The following is a 16,723-nucleotide window of genomic DNA, read 5'->3' as shown; positions in this document are numbered from 1 at the left end:
CACCTTGGAGATTGCTTTTTCCTTACTTCTCGGCAGTTTGTTCTTTTGAAGAACCGTGAACCTCTGAGGACCTTTTCATTCCCCCACAACTCTGCTACTATTTACAAGGAAACAGTTTTGAAGACTGGAACTGCTAAAAGAAAATGGACGTAAAATTAAGGTTTTCCTGTGTCTCACGTGACTCCAGTAAAACAGCAAATCTGTGTGCCCGAAGGAAGCTTAGAAGAACAGACTGGAGATGGGACTCCATGTTGGAGTGTTTGCTGCATGAACACAAGGACCTGAGTTTACTGTACCAGAGCCGGCACATAAAGATCCACGTGTGGTAACAGGCATGTGTAACCCTAGCACTGGTGAGGTATAGGTAGGGGGTGTGGATTCACAGGATAGGCAGCCTGTCCTTACTGGGTTTAGTGATGAACCTTGTCAAAGCTTCTGATGGCCAGCAATGGAGAAAGGCTGATATAGACCCTTGGTATGCACATGCAAACGTGTGCATATGCAACTGTGCCCTACCTCCTTCCCCCACCCCTGCCCCCCCACAGTAAAAAAGAAAAAACAAACAAGCAAACAAAAAAAAAACCAAACAACCAGAGAACTCTGTTGACTCTCATTTCAGGTAGCAACATTCATAATGGCATGTGGGTACACACATGTGTACATGTATATAAGCACATGTATGCACATACATGATGTAAGCATGTGGGGGGTACAGGAGTCAACTCCAGGTATTACTCCCCACCGTTTGATTTTTATTGTCTTAAAAAAAACCTGATCACTCATAGGGCCGCTCACTGCCTTTGAACTCACTAGACTGTTTGGTCGGCAAATCCCAGAAATTCCTCTGTCTCTGTCTCTCCCATGTAGAGATGAGTACTTGCTACCATGTCCTTAGGCTTTCTTATCATCAGTATACCAAGCTATCACCTTAGTCTTTCTATGAAACATATGTGTTACATTTATCCATTTGTATCTGTGTGTTTGTGTGTCTATATATGTTCCATGCATGTAAAGGTCATAGGACATCTTGCTAGATCCAGTTCTATCTTTCTACCAAGTGGGTCCCAGGGATAGAACTCACACCATCAATTCTGACCTCAATCACCTTTGCCCACTGAGCCAACTCACCAGTCCCTGCCCCTGTTTTTAGTAGACTTCATGTAAAACAGAAGAAAAGGTGTTTCTCCTGAACAAACCATTGTGTCATTTGAGAATGTTGTCAATAATACTGTACTGCCCTTATTTACTTTCAAGACAAACATCACCTATTTGTAGCATTGTGTCTTTGTGTACAGATCACACTCTGTGCTTCTCAGAGCACGGACGGGGATTTTTTACCAAGTCCAGGCATCTTTTGAAGATGCCATGCACAAGCATTGGTGTGATATAATGACCCATAAATGTAGTTATTAACCATTTTCTTCTTTTCCTTGTACATGAGATGTCACGTAGCCCTTACAGAATGCCATGTATTGGCTCTCCCTTTTGGGAGAGCAAAGAAGATGCTACTATTTCCTGTGAATAGTGGTCCTTGGGTCTGGTGGGATTGGCAACTGCTGCTGTAGAAAATGGGGACAGTTCCCAGTCTAGCCTCAGGCCAGTGCTGATGCAGCAGGGCCAGACGTAGGAATATGCTGAGAAGAACAAAAATAAGAGAGGGGATGCCAGGAGGCAAAGAGACAGACAGGATGGGAGTGAATACCTGAGACAGATCCGATCATGGCTGAAAGGATCAGAAGGGGAAACATCTGTAGATGACATCTAAGAACAGAAGTCACAGTAATGTGGTGACTGACAGTGTCATGGATTGGCTGCTATAGTACTGCATTCTCAGAAATACTATTACATTCTTGCAAGTAAACTCATGTGTACACACACACACACACACACACACACACACACACACACACACAGAGTCATAGCCTATCATTCACCAGATTCATTTCTCCCTCCAGCTGCCAAATGAACCCATCACACCAGTAGTTTTGTGACTTGTCAGCTCACCTGGCTAGTGTGACCAGAGGAGCAAACCCAGAAGCAACAAAAGCTTTTTTTCTTTCTTTCTTTCTTTATGTGTTTGTGGTTCTCCATTGAAAATAAATGAGGAAATAAATTCTGAGTATGCGTTAAGTGGCTCTGTATTATAAATCACAAACATGCATTTTCACAACTCACCTCTCTCTTTCCAAAGTCTTCTGCAAAGCAAACACCCAGGCAGATAGAGAGAATAGGGTAACTAAGAATCCAAGGCTGCCTGCACCTTATACTTCACTGGCCAGAAGCAGTCATGACAAAAAGGTATGATAATAAAACAGATAAGGGGAATGGGAAGTCTCTAAGGCAAAGAGACATTTGTTCTTTTGTGAAAGATTAATCTCACTCTGTCTTTCTGTCTGTCTCTCTCTTTGTGTGTGTGTGTCAGTGAATGTCGTGCATATGTGAGAGACTGCACGTGAGGTATACGTGTGTCAGTGGATGCCATGCATATGTAAGAGCCTGCAGAGGCCAGATGAAGACATAAGAACTCCTCGAGCTTGAGATAAATCAGTTGGGAGTTGTCTGATAAAGATGAGCTCAGGTCCTGTGGAAGAGCAGCCAGTGCTCTTAACTACCAAGCTATCTCTCCAGCTCCAGCAGCAAAGAACAGACCATGGTGGATAATGACTCTTTCAGAACAACTGTTGCCCATTTCTGGGGTTGGAGAGAATGTCTTAATGTGTGTTTGACTTCCTTCCTGACTCTCTGGTTTTAACTTACCTACCTGTGGCACTTTAAATGAGAACTGTCTCCCATAGCTCAGGTATTTCAACACTTAGCTTCCAGTTGTGGAAGTCCCTGAACTTTTGAAGGTAGAGCCCTGCTAAAGGAAGTATATTGCTAGGGGCAGGCTTTGAGAGGCCATACCCTTGCTCTGCTTCCGGTTTGCCCTCTCTGCTTCCTGTGTGTGGATGGAGATGTGAGCTCCCAGCTTCCTGCTCTTACCCCTTGTGGCCAAGCCTCCTCATCTGGAGGGCCCTTGGCCTGTAAGTTTCAGTTGGTCACGGTAGTTTTTCAAAGCAACAAACAGTCATTAGCAAAAAGTCCATTATTGATTTTGAATTTTTCTCAGAGTTGAAACAAAGAAGCTGGACAAAACCAACCCTACATTCATTCCAGGAAGGAATTATCTTAATCTCTGTCTGCTCCGTGGCACTGAATCAAAGAAACACAAATGTCACATTCTATGTAAATTCTCTTAACAACCAAAAAATGATTTTTCAGCCCTGTGACCTTCTTTCTCAACTTGAAGCAGTTTCTCTTCAGGCTCTGCTCAACAACCTCCGATTCCATTAATCAAAGTAAAGAACCTTCCTCTAATACTCACTCAGATTCTGGCTCTACTGATCCCCTGTCCCTTGCAGCTCAGTTACCATCTGACTGCATCCTCACAGTGCCTACCTGCTTGCATTGTGACATAACATCAGCCAGATCTCAAGGTCTGGCCACCTTGCTGCAGTAAAGGTGACAGTGTGGCACTGATGCTGCCTGACTTCCAACATCTACGCTCTCTGTTCAACTTGGGGACAGGCAACGACTTGAGAGAGGAGGGGTTCTTTTGGCTCACAGTTTGGGGCTGCAGTGGAGATGTCACAGCAGCGTGCTCACATTTTACTCACACTCAGATGCTCTGGCACTTTTTTTCTTTCAGTGGACCCCTTGTCCAGGGAGTGGTAGTGTTTATATCTAGGGCAGATCTTCCACTGTCTGGTAGACCTTTCTGGAAATGCCATCACGGACACACCCAAAGATCTATTTCACCAATGCCTTAGGTGTTCTTTAATTTAATTAACTTAGAATTAAAGTTAATCACCATTCTTCTTGGTCTCAGGTTATTGGGCTTATATTGTGTGTTACAATACAGGGGCACAAATGTGTTATGAATAAAGAAAGATGACCCAAAGTGTGAGGTCACAGCATCAGGTAAAGCCACAGAAGGCTGAGGCTCACAAGCAATTGAAAGTTTTCTCCCTATTAATTTGCTTATAAAAAAAAAAACCAACAACAACCCAAGCTCTTTGGGCTATCCTCATACATATCACTACCCCTATATGCCCCTTCTTTTGACTCTCAAGGTCTTCACACTGAGCTTTCTTAGAATCTATTTCTTTCTTAGGTGTTCCCTCCCGAGTATCTCTTTATTGTTTAAGACTCTGTGCCAGGGTTGCACACTGAAGCATAGGTCTGTCCTCTCTGCTTTCGTTGCAAGCTGAGCTTTGTCTTCATCACTCCTGGCTGCCTCTTTACCTGCTCTATCCCTGAACATGAACTTGTCATGTAGACCAAGTTCTTTTGGTATTTGTACTGGCTGGTTTTGTGTCAACTTGACACAAGCTGGAGATATCAAAGGGAAAGAAGCCTCAGTTGAGGCAATACCTCCATGATATTCAACTGTAAGGCATTTTCTCAACTAGTGATCAAGTGGGGAGGACCCAGCCCATTGTAGGTGGTGCCATCCTGGGCTGGTAGACCTGGGTTCTATAAGAAAGCAAGCTGAGCAAGCCAGGAGGAGCAAGCCAGTAAGTAACATCCCTCCGTGACCTCTGCATCAGCTTCTACTTCCTAACCTGCTTGAGTTCCAGTCCTGACTTCCTTTGGTGATGAACAGCAATGTGGAAGTGTAAGCTGAATAAACCCTTTCTTCTCCAACTTGCTCCTTGGTCATGTGCAGGATGCTTATGCAGGAATAGAAACCCTGACTAAGACAGTATTTGTCTCTCTAATGCTTAACCCATCTAGCCCTCGGCCAATGATTACAGCTGCCTGCCTGCTAAGTCCTTTTCTTTTCCTTCAAAGGGCAAGTTGAAGGGCGATCAACTGTCAAAAGCTGTTTAAATGATTAGTGTTTTCTCCAGTGAGAGGGATTGCAGGCCAGAGAGCCTTTATGAACTTGGATGGAATCTTCTCTGCCTGCCTTAGAGGAAAGATACAGCAGGAAGGGGTTGCCTAGTTTAAAGGTACCAATGCATGGCTTCCTAACTGTGTGTATCACGTGGCTGAAATTCCCAAGTAAAATTTCAGTATGCAGTGGGGGATGAGGATAAGGAACGCCGATTAATGAGGCTTCACCATCCTTAGAAAGCTGAAGGAGAGGCAGGAGTTTGTCTGGAAGAACCAAGTGAGGGCTGCCTGGGACTCCTTTTCTGTACTGTCAGCTCTCCAGTGCTTCATGGGAAGCCTTTGCTTGTTTTCATTGCCTGGGCTGTGACTCAGGGCTTTGAACTCACAGGGAAATGTCAAACAATTAAGTATTTTCCCATTGAGACCTCAAGCTCCATGAACACTTTCAAGCACTTTTCTTTGTTTCAGGTTGAAAACCCAGGTCTGGCCTCCTCTATTTTTTTTTTCTCCAAGTCTGTTAGGTGTGTGGTGCAGGCTTTCCTGGTAAAGAGAATGGAATGTTGCTCACTGGGCGTTGACACAGGCTAGGCAAGGAATTAGATGTGATCTGACTGAGGAGTCCGGCAGTTGGATATTAGCAGCAGTGTCTCTGGATGGTCCGCAGGCTCCCCTGTGGTTAAGAATTCTTGAAATTGCAGCTATAGCTTGTTCACTGCAAAGCCCTCTCATTATCACGTGTCATGGGCCTCTGACATAACACGCTCTTGTGGGCTTTTCTAGAGGATCATGGGACGAAATACTCTACAAGAGAGATCGATCCAGCCCAGTGTTAGAGTCTTATGGTTCCTGTTGCTGTGAGGAGACACCTCAACCACAGCAACTGTTACAAAAGAAAACATTTAATTGGGGCTGGTGTACTAGCTCTGAGGTTCAGTCTATTATCGGAATGCGGGAAGCATGTCAGTGGGCACATAGGCATGGTGTTGGAGATGCATCTGAGAGATTTATATCCCAGTCAGTAGGCAGTAGGGAGAGAGACTAAGCCACTGGGCCTGGCTTAGGTTTCTGAAAACCTCAAAGTCTACCCCTAGTGACATACTTCCTCCAACAAGGCCATATCTTCGAACAGTGCCATTCCTTATGAACCTATGGGGTCCATTTTCATTCAAACCACCACTGAAGACAAAAGGGTCCCCTCATCCCACGAACATACTACAAGAATTATAAACATTCATTAAAATGTTTTTAGAATCCAGACTACAGAATCCACTGGGCTCCCCCAGCCTACTCTCTGGTAGCCCACTCGAATCTCTTTTTGGAGTATTTAGCTAAATATTCTTCTGCTCAAATTCATTCATGTCCTATCTATCTATCTATCTATCTATCTATCTATCTATCTATCTATCTATCTATCTACCTACCTACCTACCTACCTACCTACCTACCTATCTATCTATCTATCTATCTATCTATCTATCTATCTATCTATCATTATCTATCTATCTCAATTGAGTTTTTTTTTCATGCAAGAAGACAAGAAACAGAGATGCCTTCCCCACAACAACAGTATCAGATTTCGGTTTTTGCATGCCTTCAAGTAAAGCAACAGAATGCTAAGGTGGCGATGTGCCCACAGAACTTCAGAATTGAGAGCTTCAGCCATTTATTGCACAGCTGTGCCTGTGAACCCTGCAGCCAACTCACGTTTTCTGAAGCTCACTTCGGGGCAGAGCTTCTAAGAAAGTCTACGGTTATCTTACACACAGCACAGGTGTTTTTGCATATGCGTGTGTATTGATCTGTCGAATTAATGGGCTAGATATAAACATGGTTTACAACTGTCAACATGCCATCAATTCTGACTAAGAGAGATGCCAGAAAGAGAGGCAGGCACACATGGAGCTACCCATAGACAGGAGCATTGAATCCATCTCATCGAAAGAAAAAAAAAATACAACCCACTCATCACCCCACTCACTACTCACCAAACTAAGCTTTCTCCAGAACTCTGGTCCTTCTTCCATCTCTCTGAGACTCGGTGGGATGTACCAAAAGCAAACATTGGTATATTCAGGCTGGGGATTAAAGAAACAAAACAAAACCAAAACAATGCTGTTTTATTACCATAAGATTCATTGAAATAATGTAATTAAACAAAGTCTTTTAAACTCCATGCTAATCTCTTAAGAATCATCAAGTGTGTATAACTTATAACATGGCCAAACTACTGCAGGGTAGTTCTACATGAGTTCTAACACATACACTACTGGAGTTTGGATCTGGACACTTCTCTTTTCTCTAAATAAAGGGCTCGGATTACACAGATTACACACACACACACACACACACACACACACACACACACACACACACAGAGAGAGAGAGAGAGAGAGAGAGAGAGAGAGAGAGAGAGAGACAGAGACAGAGAGAGACAGAGACAGAGACAGAGAGCAACATATCATTGTCATACCATCACATTACAAGTCTGTCTTCACTGAAGAACATGTAAGACAGGTCATGCCAAAGACCATCACAAGGCCTGTGCTCAGCCAGTGCTGACTATCTTGGGGGGTAGGTACCCAAGTGAGCTACAGTTCCTTGTTCTCAGAGATCACTACAGATGACATCCACCTTCTTCACTAGACCCTCAGCACTAACAGTTACTGAGACATCTTTGATACTTCTTCACTACAAATGTAGTTTTTAGCCAGGAACTAGTACTCAGAGTTCTTGCTGGTTCCAGGGTTGTCTGCACACCCACTCTGAAGCCTGCGGTGCTTCCAGAAGAATAAACAGCTAGCATCTCAGATGCTAAGATCAAGACTGGGACCACATGGGGTTCTGCTGTCAGTGGATTCTAAGTCATCACTGAGAGCCTAGGGAGGTTTCCAGCTTCACCACGATAAGTTCTTGATCCCCGCTCCCTTTCATCTTTGAAATTTCCAACATTCTCATTGGAACTGACAAAGAGAAAGAGTTACAAATCTTTCAACTGTAGAGTAGTTTCCACAAAGGAAGAGCCGTGCAATTCAGCTCAATTTCCACAACCCTTTTATCACAAGACAATGTTGTATAACACGAATCTACAAGATTTACATTTGGACATCTGATTTATAGTAGATTTAGTTCCTTCATAAAAACTGTGCCAGGCTTCTAAATTCTTTGATCATTTAAAAAAAGAGTGATTTTTTTTTCAAAAGCACTAATTAGAAAACAAGAAAAATCATAGTTTGCTTTCTATCTGCGCTTCTAGGGATCCATCTATAAGTAAAAGTCACCCTTCCCCAACTCCGTTGGCATTTGTTATAAATGTATTAGCCTTCAGCTCCAAGCCCAGTCTTTCTTGGTGCTCTGCCATGAAGGTACTGGGTCCTATAAATATTTCCCTGTTGTTGCCCGATTCCATATTCTATCTTGTTATCCACGTCTGCTGGAAAAATGCTAACAGAAGAGGTGCCTCTTCCCAGGGTACTGTGTACATTTCATGAGTCCCATGCAAACCATGAGTTGTTTTCAACTGCCCTAGCTGTCTGAAAACAAGTATTTATCGCTTTAGGGACATTCCAGCAAAATGGCAGTTCTTCCTGGCAGACTGCCCAGACAGCATCACAGGGTGGAAGTGGTCACTAGTCAGGCGCTTTGCTCCAGTGACTTGACAGGTGTCCCCTGTGAATAGCCTTCAGCTACTACCAAGATATGACCCCTCCAGGAAGATGCCTTTCCCCATGGATCATAATATAGATTTCTAATGAGTCTTGCCAAGGTGACATCTGAGTGAACTCAGTCTTCCTGCAAGCCACATTCACACTCTTTCTAAGAGTGCCTCTTCTTCCTGTGCCCTACACAGCCTTAGAAGGGATGATGGCTCTCTCTAGGTCAACGATGTCTGTATAGTTTTCGGAAACAATTTAGTTCCTAAGAGATCATCCCTCATACCTCTCAGGCTCTGTTCATCACTGTGTGTGTGTGTGTGTGTGTGTGTGTGTGTGTGTGTGTGTGTGTGTGTGTTTGTGTGTGTGTGTGTATATATACTGTGTGCAAATATATATTTGTAGATGTACATATATGTGTGTGTGTGCACTGCTCTATCTATCTATCTATGTATCATCTATATATATAAAACCTTCTTATCTGTTTATATATTTTGTATATTTCTTACTTCAAGTTGCTAGGCCACTTTGTGTTTTCCCCCCTTTTTGAATGAACCCTACAAGACCATCTCAGTCATTGTTATTTTCCAGGGAATTCTGTCACCATGTCATATGTTTGCAGTCTATGTGACAGACTGTCTAAGTCTCAAGTCCGGTCCAGGCTGTTCAAGTCTGTTTCCTTGTGGGACTTTCTATCTTTCAGCTGCCGTGATCATTGCACTAGTAACCATTTTCCCTGCCCCCCTTTGCACACACGGTCTCTTTTGAATGGCATATGGCTCCCTGAAGTAAAGTTGACAAAGCAGAAAGCCCTTTTGACACTTCACAGAAGGATGTTTGATCCTCCATTTGGTGGCATAAAGTCATTTCGGTCATTTCCAAAATAAGCCAGTAGGAAAATGACGTTGAATGTTCACCAAGAGCAGACTTGAGTTCCCTCCTTCTGCCTGCTCTGTAGCTTCTGTCCCGTGCAGTAACTTTCTCCAGGAGGGCCAAGGCACCGATGGCTGCTTTTAGAGCAAAGTCATGCAGATGCCACTCACATTTAATTTCTTTCACATACAGAGCATTACCTCTGAGCACCATGGGAGCACCCTTAGTCTAGATTCTCAACAAATCAGAACATTCTGAAGGCTGGACAAGAAAAGTGGCCACAAAGTGAACTGTGGGGAAACATAGGAACAAGTACATGGTCATCCTTTTCTAAGGACCATTAATGGTGGCTTTCCATTATACTCTGATTTTCAAGGAAAAAAACAAACAAGGGCTTTACTATTAATACTAGGGAGGGTCACTGACATAAATTAGCAGTCACCAATGGTTATTATTATGTTGCTGCAAAAATAAAGTTATATCTGATTTTTACAATATCTTTGGATCAAAAGAGCAGTGACAAAAAGAAGGTGGTGTGGTGTATTTTATTAAGTATAGGTGCAGACTCTAGAACACTGATTAAAATAATCATGTAGACATAGAATGAAGGAGAAGCTGACAAGGCTGATTTCACAAGACTTCATAGTCCTAGGTTTTAAAACCAAGGCTGTAGCAGTAAAATTCTTTCAAAATAGAACCACAGATAAAGCCCAGGTTTCAGAATCATAAGATTGGAATTCTAAACTTACTTGGTTATATGGGCATGTGTGCATGTCTGTGTGTGTGTGTGTGTGTGTGTGTGTGTGTGTGTGTGCATGTATGTCCATGTATAGCATGTGGGCATACTTGTGTGCACATGTACATGTGTGCATGTGTATGTGTATACGTGTATATGTGTTGCATGCATGTGTGTTTGTGTGTGCATGTATGTGCATATGTTGCATATTGGTGTGCTTGTGTGTACATGTACATATGTGTGCATATAGACCAGAAGTCAACATCAAGCATCATTTCCCAGGTACCTTCCACTTATTATTTGAGATGGAGTCTCTCACTCGTCTGAATTTGTCACATAGGCCAGGCTGTCTATCCAGTAAGCCTCAGGGTTCCATCTGTCTCAATCTCAGTGCTGACACTGCAGTTACACACTATGACATTGGCATAGATTTTTACTAACAATCAAACTCAGGTCCCTACGCACAGTAGGCATGTAACTAACTGAGCCATTTCCCTATCCCTTCACCAGGTCATGGCTTATACAAATGCCACATATTCTGGGTCTCTGCATCCTACCCTTTAATATGGAGGTGGCAGTCTACACATAGGCTCAGCTGCATGAGCAAAAGGAGAATTTATTTCCAGTGGTGAGTAGCATATCTGCCACCCAGCAGGTGCTCTGCGAGGTTAATGACTATTCCTTGGGGCCAACCTGGTAGAAGGAGATGTCCTTTTCAAGTGGATGTACTGCCTCATTAAAATCTGCACTAGCTGAGACAAATCACTAAGAACATTTCTGGATACCATATTCGAAAGGAAATCCTATGATGTATAGAGAGAGCATCCAAAGTAGACCAACCACATCGCTAGGCATCAGAAGCAAAATTACTATGCTGTGGAAACAGAGGGAGAAGTTAGAATGAGAGAATTACTTATGTCGTATGCCTGTGCCCAGAAACTCGAGACTCCTGAGGAAGGGAGGTGCAATGGCCCATCTGCCATGGGTGAGTGTTATCAAAAGAGAGATTTCTTATAATGTAAGACATGGATAGCACATTGGTGGACACCAGTGGCTTCTAAGGACTGAAAACTAGAAGGAATGAGTGGGTGGGACAGAGTTTAAATACAGAGGAGTTGAGCTGGAAATAGAAATGCATCTGATTTACAGTGGGCTTCTTCATTTGCTTGGGGGTGTGGCCTCTGCTTGATTCCCAAGGCAGTGTGCAATCACAATAGAATGCCAGCTTAGCTGTAACTCAGACTGTAGAAAACCATTAAAGCTGCCATGAGGAGAGACTGGCTAGAGAGGGTTCAGAAGGAATGAGATGGCTCTGTTCATCTGAGAAGTGGTTGACTCTCAATCAAGACAGAGAGGAGAAAAATAAGTAGATAAACAGAAGAAAGAGGAGATGGGGAAAGGCCCCAAGAATTTTGCTCTGAAACCCAAAGAAGAATGTCAGCATTCAGTAAGAGAAATAGCTATACTTCATCTTAGGAATGGCAAGTCAGAGTTCTAGGAGAAACTACGGGCTAACCAAACACCAAAGTCAAGGGTGGTACCAAAGACAAAGGATACATATACCAAACCTAATAAAAGAGCTGTTTGGGGGACTATGCTGACAGAATAAAGGACAAAGGACAAAAGAATAGAGAAGAATATTCAATGGTATTAGACAAAGAGGACCTTGCACCAAAGCAGAAAAGAAAAAGTCAAAGAAACCACAGTAAGGATTCAAGATGGAGTAGTAAACTGTGCAAAATACAATAGAAGTCCAAGAAGTTTAAATGAGATGTGTCAGATTTTAGCAATTAATGAGGTAACTATGATCATATCAAACTGTGTGAGATAAATGATCTCAAGTAAGGCATAGGTGCTGGGTCCACAGGGCAAGTAATTGTACATAGCTTGAACACAGTCAGCCACAGCTCGAACGTGGGCATCCAGAGCTTTAACAGTTGGAAGCCACTGATAGAATGTGGGCAACCACAGCTTTAACACTGAGCAGCCACAGCTCAAACATGGGCATCAGATCTAGCTGCAAGAGGAAGAACTAGTGGGCTCTCAATAGCAGGAAGTTGTTCAAGCATAACTTGTCACACAGACTCTTTTGTGAGGCTTCCTGCTGTGCACAGGGGGTCGACCAGATGTCCTTTATGCCTCTAAAATCTATGAATCCCAATAACACTTTCTAATGCAGAATTCAGAAAGACAAAAAACAAAAAGGTGAATAATTCAGACTCACCCATGAGATGGAAATGAAAAAATTTCGAAGAGAAGTCTAGGAAAGAGTATACCTCTAGGAAAATAACTATCAGATCTTAGATCCAACACAGGAAAAAGACAGTTATGGTTTTCAGGGGAGCATGAATAATGCAGGATTCATTTGAAATGATAACTTTCAATCATCTTCAAGAAGAGAGACATTACTTTAGCTCTTTTCAGGAAAAGATATTCAAGTGCTAGATGCTCTGTTTCCCTACACTCATTGACCAATTTCTAATGTAGTACTCTCTCCCCCTCCATCCCCATACCCCTGCTCTTCTCTCTTCCCACTCTTTCTCCCTCCATTCTTCTTCTCTCTCAGTCTTTCCTTTCTCTCCCTCTCTTACTCTCCCCTATTTTTAAAATTAACTTAGTACTTATATGTGAAATTGAAGGTCTAAGTTTATATTATTTATTTAAACAAAAGTTAAGGGAGGCAAATGTGAATCAAATATAAAAGTCCTTCCAGGAGAGCTGGGCTGCAGCCTGGTGGGGCACATGTAATGTGTCTGTGGACTCGGCCTCAATTCCCAGAACCAGTAATGAAGACAAAACCCCAAAATCCTGTTGTAGAAATTCCAAAAAGATTCTACAGGAAGCCTCCCATACTATAGGAGCCAGCTGGCTTCTCCAGGGAAACAATACTCAAGGGTCTGGAGAGATGGGTCAACTGTTAACAGAACATGTACTGTTCTTGTAGAGGATCTGAATTCAATTTCCAGGATGCACTTCAGAAAGCTCACAAACACCTACAGCAGTAGCACTGTGGGATCTAACCTAGGTGCACATACCTACAAATGGGGCATACACACACACACACACACACACACAGAGAGAGAGAGAGAGAGAGAGAGAGAGAGAGAGAGAGAGAGAGAGAGATCCCAGGGCACCAAGGTCTGTATAACAAAGCTTACCTTTCCTTATCACAATATGAATGTATTTCCCCAAAGATGGTTCTTAGAGCCCCACCCCCTGCTTTCCAGGGCCTATAGGAAGAAGTTATTAATCCCACTTGAACATGCCATTGTTTTCTTTCCACTACCATCTTTACTGTCATCTTCACAAAGACAAACAAAAGAACAAACCCTCAGTAGGCAGTTTCAAAGTTTTTCATAAACACTGTGGCAATAAAGCAGCTCAGGTTTTGAGGAAATAGCAAATGAACTCAGTCTGCTGAGTCTCCTCTATGTGTGTAGATACTCATAAGATAACAAAGCCAGCCAAGAGATTTGCCAACATAGAAACAGCTAAGGAAGGCAGTGTATCTCTTCATCTACAATGAATAAAATGATGCTTTCAGAAGTGGGTGGGACTAGACTGGAGACCAGTATGTTATATGAACTATGGGTCTAGTTCCTCCTCGTCCACTTGACACAAACTGTAGTCATCTGGGAGGAAGGCACCTCAGTGGAAGGCCCACCTCTGCTCTGTTGGTCTGTATGTATAGGTGTGGGATGTTCTAATGATGATGACGTAGGAGAACCCAGTACACTGTGAGTAGTCCAACACCAAGGTAGAGGGTAACAATATATATGTGTGTATGTATTGTGTGTGTCTGTGTCTCTGTGTGTGTACACATATATGTATATATGTAGACTGAGAAAGCCAGGAAAGTAAGCCAGCAAGCATCGTTAACTCCACGGCCTCTGCTCTGCTTCCTGCCTCCAGGTTCTTGCCTTGCCTTCCCTCAACCATCAGTCCAGATGGACTGGAATCTATAATCAGATTATAATCAACCCCTTCCTTCCCAAGCTGCTTTTGGTCAGTGTTTTACCACCACAACAGAGAGGCAAAGTAGAACAGTGAGGTAAGCACCCTCCACCCCTCTTGGCTTTTGTTTCTTTCTATGTGGGTCACTGGGTATTAACCTCAGATCCTCCTCTTCGGAAGACAGGCACTGTAGCAGCTGAGCCATCTGCCCTGTGCTAATTTCAAAACTTCACCCTGCTTATATAATATCTTCATAACAGCAACTGACACACTGATAAGGTTATTCGCACCCATTCTAGAGTATGTCTCACAAACATGTTTCTTTTCTGAAGGCTTCTAACGACTTGGCGCTTCCCACATGTCCCTTCCACATTCCATCGGAATACGAGCACAGAGCAGGGACCTCTCTGGGGGCTGGTATGGCGGGCACCCACTAGAGTTCATATATCTTGCTGAATAAATGATTAGCACGGATTGTCTAGACTTCTTACACACAGCACTAGTTCCTGCAGTGGAATCTATAAGTGGTTTTACATTGGGTTAAAGACTGCAGTGAGGTTTAACAAGATCTAAGATAAGCTTGCCCTGCACAGTTCTTAAAAGTCAGAATAAGACAGGGGACTGGGCAGTCCCAGGCGCTGCGGGAGCTGCGGGTTACCGTGCAGACATGGCCAAGTCCAAGAACCACACCACCCACAACCAGTCCCGAAAATGGCACAGGAATGGCATCAAGAAACCCCGGTCACAAAGATACGAATCTCTTAAGGGGGTTGATCCCAAGTTCCTGAGGAACATGTGTTTTGCCAAGAAGCACAACAAGAAAGGTCTGAAGAAGATGCAGGCCAACAGTGCAAAGGCAGTGAGTGCACGCGCAGAGGCCATCAAGGCCCTTGTGAAGCCTGAGGCCATCAAGCCCAAGATGCCAAAGGGCCCCAGCCGCAAACTCAGCTGTCTGGCTTTCATCGCTCACCCCAAGCCTGGGAAGGAGATTCGAAGCTACATGGCCAAGGGTCGTAGGCTCTGCCAACCAAAGCCCAAGGTTCAAACCAAGGCAGAGGCCAAAGCCCCAGCTAAGGCCCAGGCTTCGGCTCCAGCTCAGGCTCCCAAAGGTGCCCAGGCCCCTGTGAAGGCTCCGTAGAAAAGGCCCCTGCCAAAGTGAAGACAGACAGACAGACTGCCGTGACACACCCACCTACACACTATTGCAGATGACCAGTGTCCTATGCTGTTTTTACAAATAAACTTGAGACAAGAAAAAAAAAAAAAAAGACAGGGGACTGGAGAGATGCCTCAGGGCTTTAAGAGTACACACATACACAGGACTCTGCACACACATACACAAGACTCCTGCAGAGGGCCTGAGTCCATCTCCATCACACACAACAGGCACACAACAGCCTGTAACTCCAGGTCCATGGGATCCGAAATCACCTTCTAGTTTCTACAGGTAACTGCACTAATGTGCACATACCTTCCACATGTTGGCATGTCTTCGGGGCACTGGGGCACTGTTTTATTGATATGGGAGGGCCCAGATCACTGGGGGTAGTTCAACCCTGAGGTTGTATGAGGTCAGAAAGCACACACACACACACACACACACACACACATGCTGAGCTGGGAAGATGCATCGATGGATAAATGTACTTGCTCAGAAAGCATAAGGACACAAGTTGAGGTCCCCGTCAGCAATACAGGCTGAGCATGCCTATAACCTCAACACTGGGTGACAGAAACATGCAGGTTCTGAGAGCTTTGAGAACAGTCAGTCTGGTTAAAAGACAAGCTAATGATCCAGTGAGAGATGCTAGTGCAATGAGGTAGCACAACACCTGATGTCTTGTCCTGGCCTTCCAAGTGCAAGAATACACACTCATGCATATGAATCACACACACACACACACACACACACACACACACACAAACAAACATATACATATATAGAGAGAGACAGAGAGAAAGAGACAGAGACAGGAGAGAGGTTATATTACTTGGTATTTTAACAAGAACATTCATCTTCAAAATTGCCTGACTTCTTATATACAGCAAGAGATTCAATATCTATAATGAAACATCCCAAGTGCTCCAAAGCTCACACATGCTCGTTATCAGAAAAAGAGGGCACACATGCATGCTTTATATACCCTTAGTTGGTGGTCTCACGCACAAAACCCAGTTCACAACACAATCACTATGCCATTTTTGTATCAGGGAAGAGGTTGTAATTTATTCAGCATTATCTCTGCTAATTATTATTGAGCATCTTAATGCCCGGCACTTAAAGGCTAGAGCATTCTCTGTGAATCCAGCCAAGGGGGAAAATGTTCACAAATGCGGTAAGTTAATACAACGGGCTATATGAATTAAGCTGATGACCTGTTTCTTAGCCTGCAACCCAGCAACCAACACAACACAACACAACCTGCCGACAATCTCATCAGTGTCGATGAGAAGCCACTTACTTCTGTCAGCAACCTGAAGCCTTCTCTTTTCTTGATTTCGTCTACCAGGTACCTAAAATTAAAATAATGTTATTTAAAAATAGCAATATTGGTAATTCGCAATCCCCAAATACCGTGCACTTCACTTCTGTACCCCAAAGAGTGGTTTCTTGTGCAGGACTAAGGCTGGC

At 43.6% G+C, this 16,723-nt stretch overlaps 2 protein-coding genes across 2 annotated transcripts in view; one reads left to right on the top strand and one right to left on the bottom strand.

Moving 5' to 3' along the window:
* GADL1 (glutamate decarboxylase like 1) overlaps positions 1–16,723 on the bottom strand; it is a 173,543-nt gene that overhangs the window by 37,716 nt on the left and 119,104 nt on the right. Inside the window, exons 13-14 of the mRNA XM_080934135.1 lie at positions 16,554–16,605; positions 6,864–6,953 (exon numbers count right to left, since the gene is read on the bottom strand). Coding sequence (XP_080790261.1) covers positions 6,864–6,953; positions 16,554–16,605 — 142 coding nt within the window. The remainder of the gene's footprint in view (positions 1–6,863; positions 6,954–16,553; positions 16,606–16,723) is intronic.
* LOC308434474 (large ribosomal subunit protein eL29-like) lies at positions 14,759–15,229 on the top strand (the record flags this gene model as incomplete). Its single annotated transcript, XM_080934756.1, has 1 exon — positions 14,759–15,229. The coding sequence occupies one exon, from the start codon at positions 14,759–14,761 to the stop codon at positions 15,227–15,229; it is 471 nt and encodes a 156-aa protein (XP_080790882.1).

The sequence above is a fragment of the Micromys minutus genome, assembly GCF_963924665.1.
Source record: "Micromys minutus genome assembly, chromosome: 21".
Lineage (NCBI taxonomy): Eukaryota > Metazoa > Chordata > Mammalia > Rodentia > Muridae > Micromys > Micromys minutus.
This window is presented reverse-complemented; position numbering and strand designations above follow the sequence as displayed.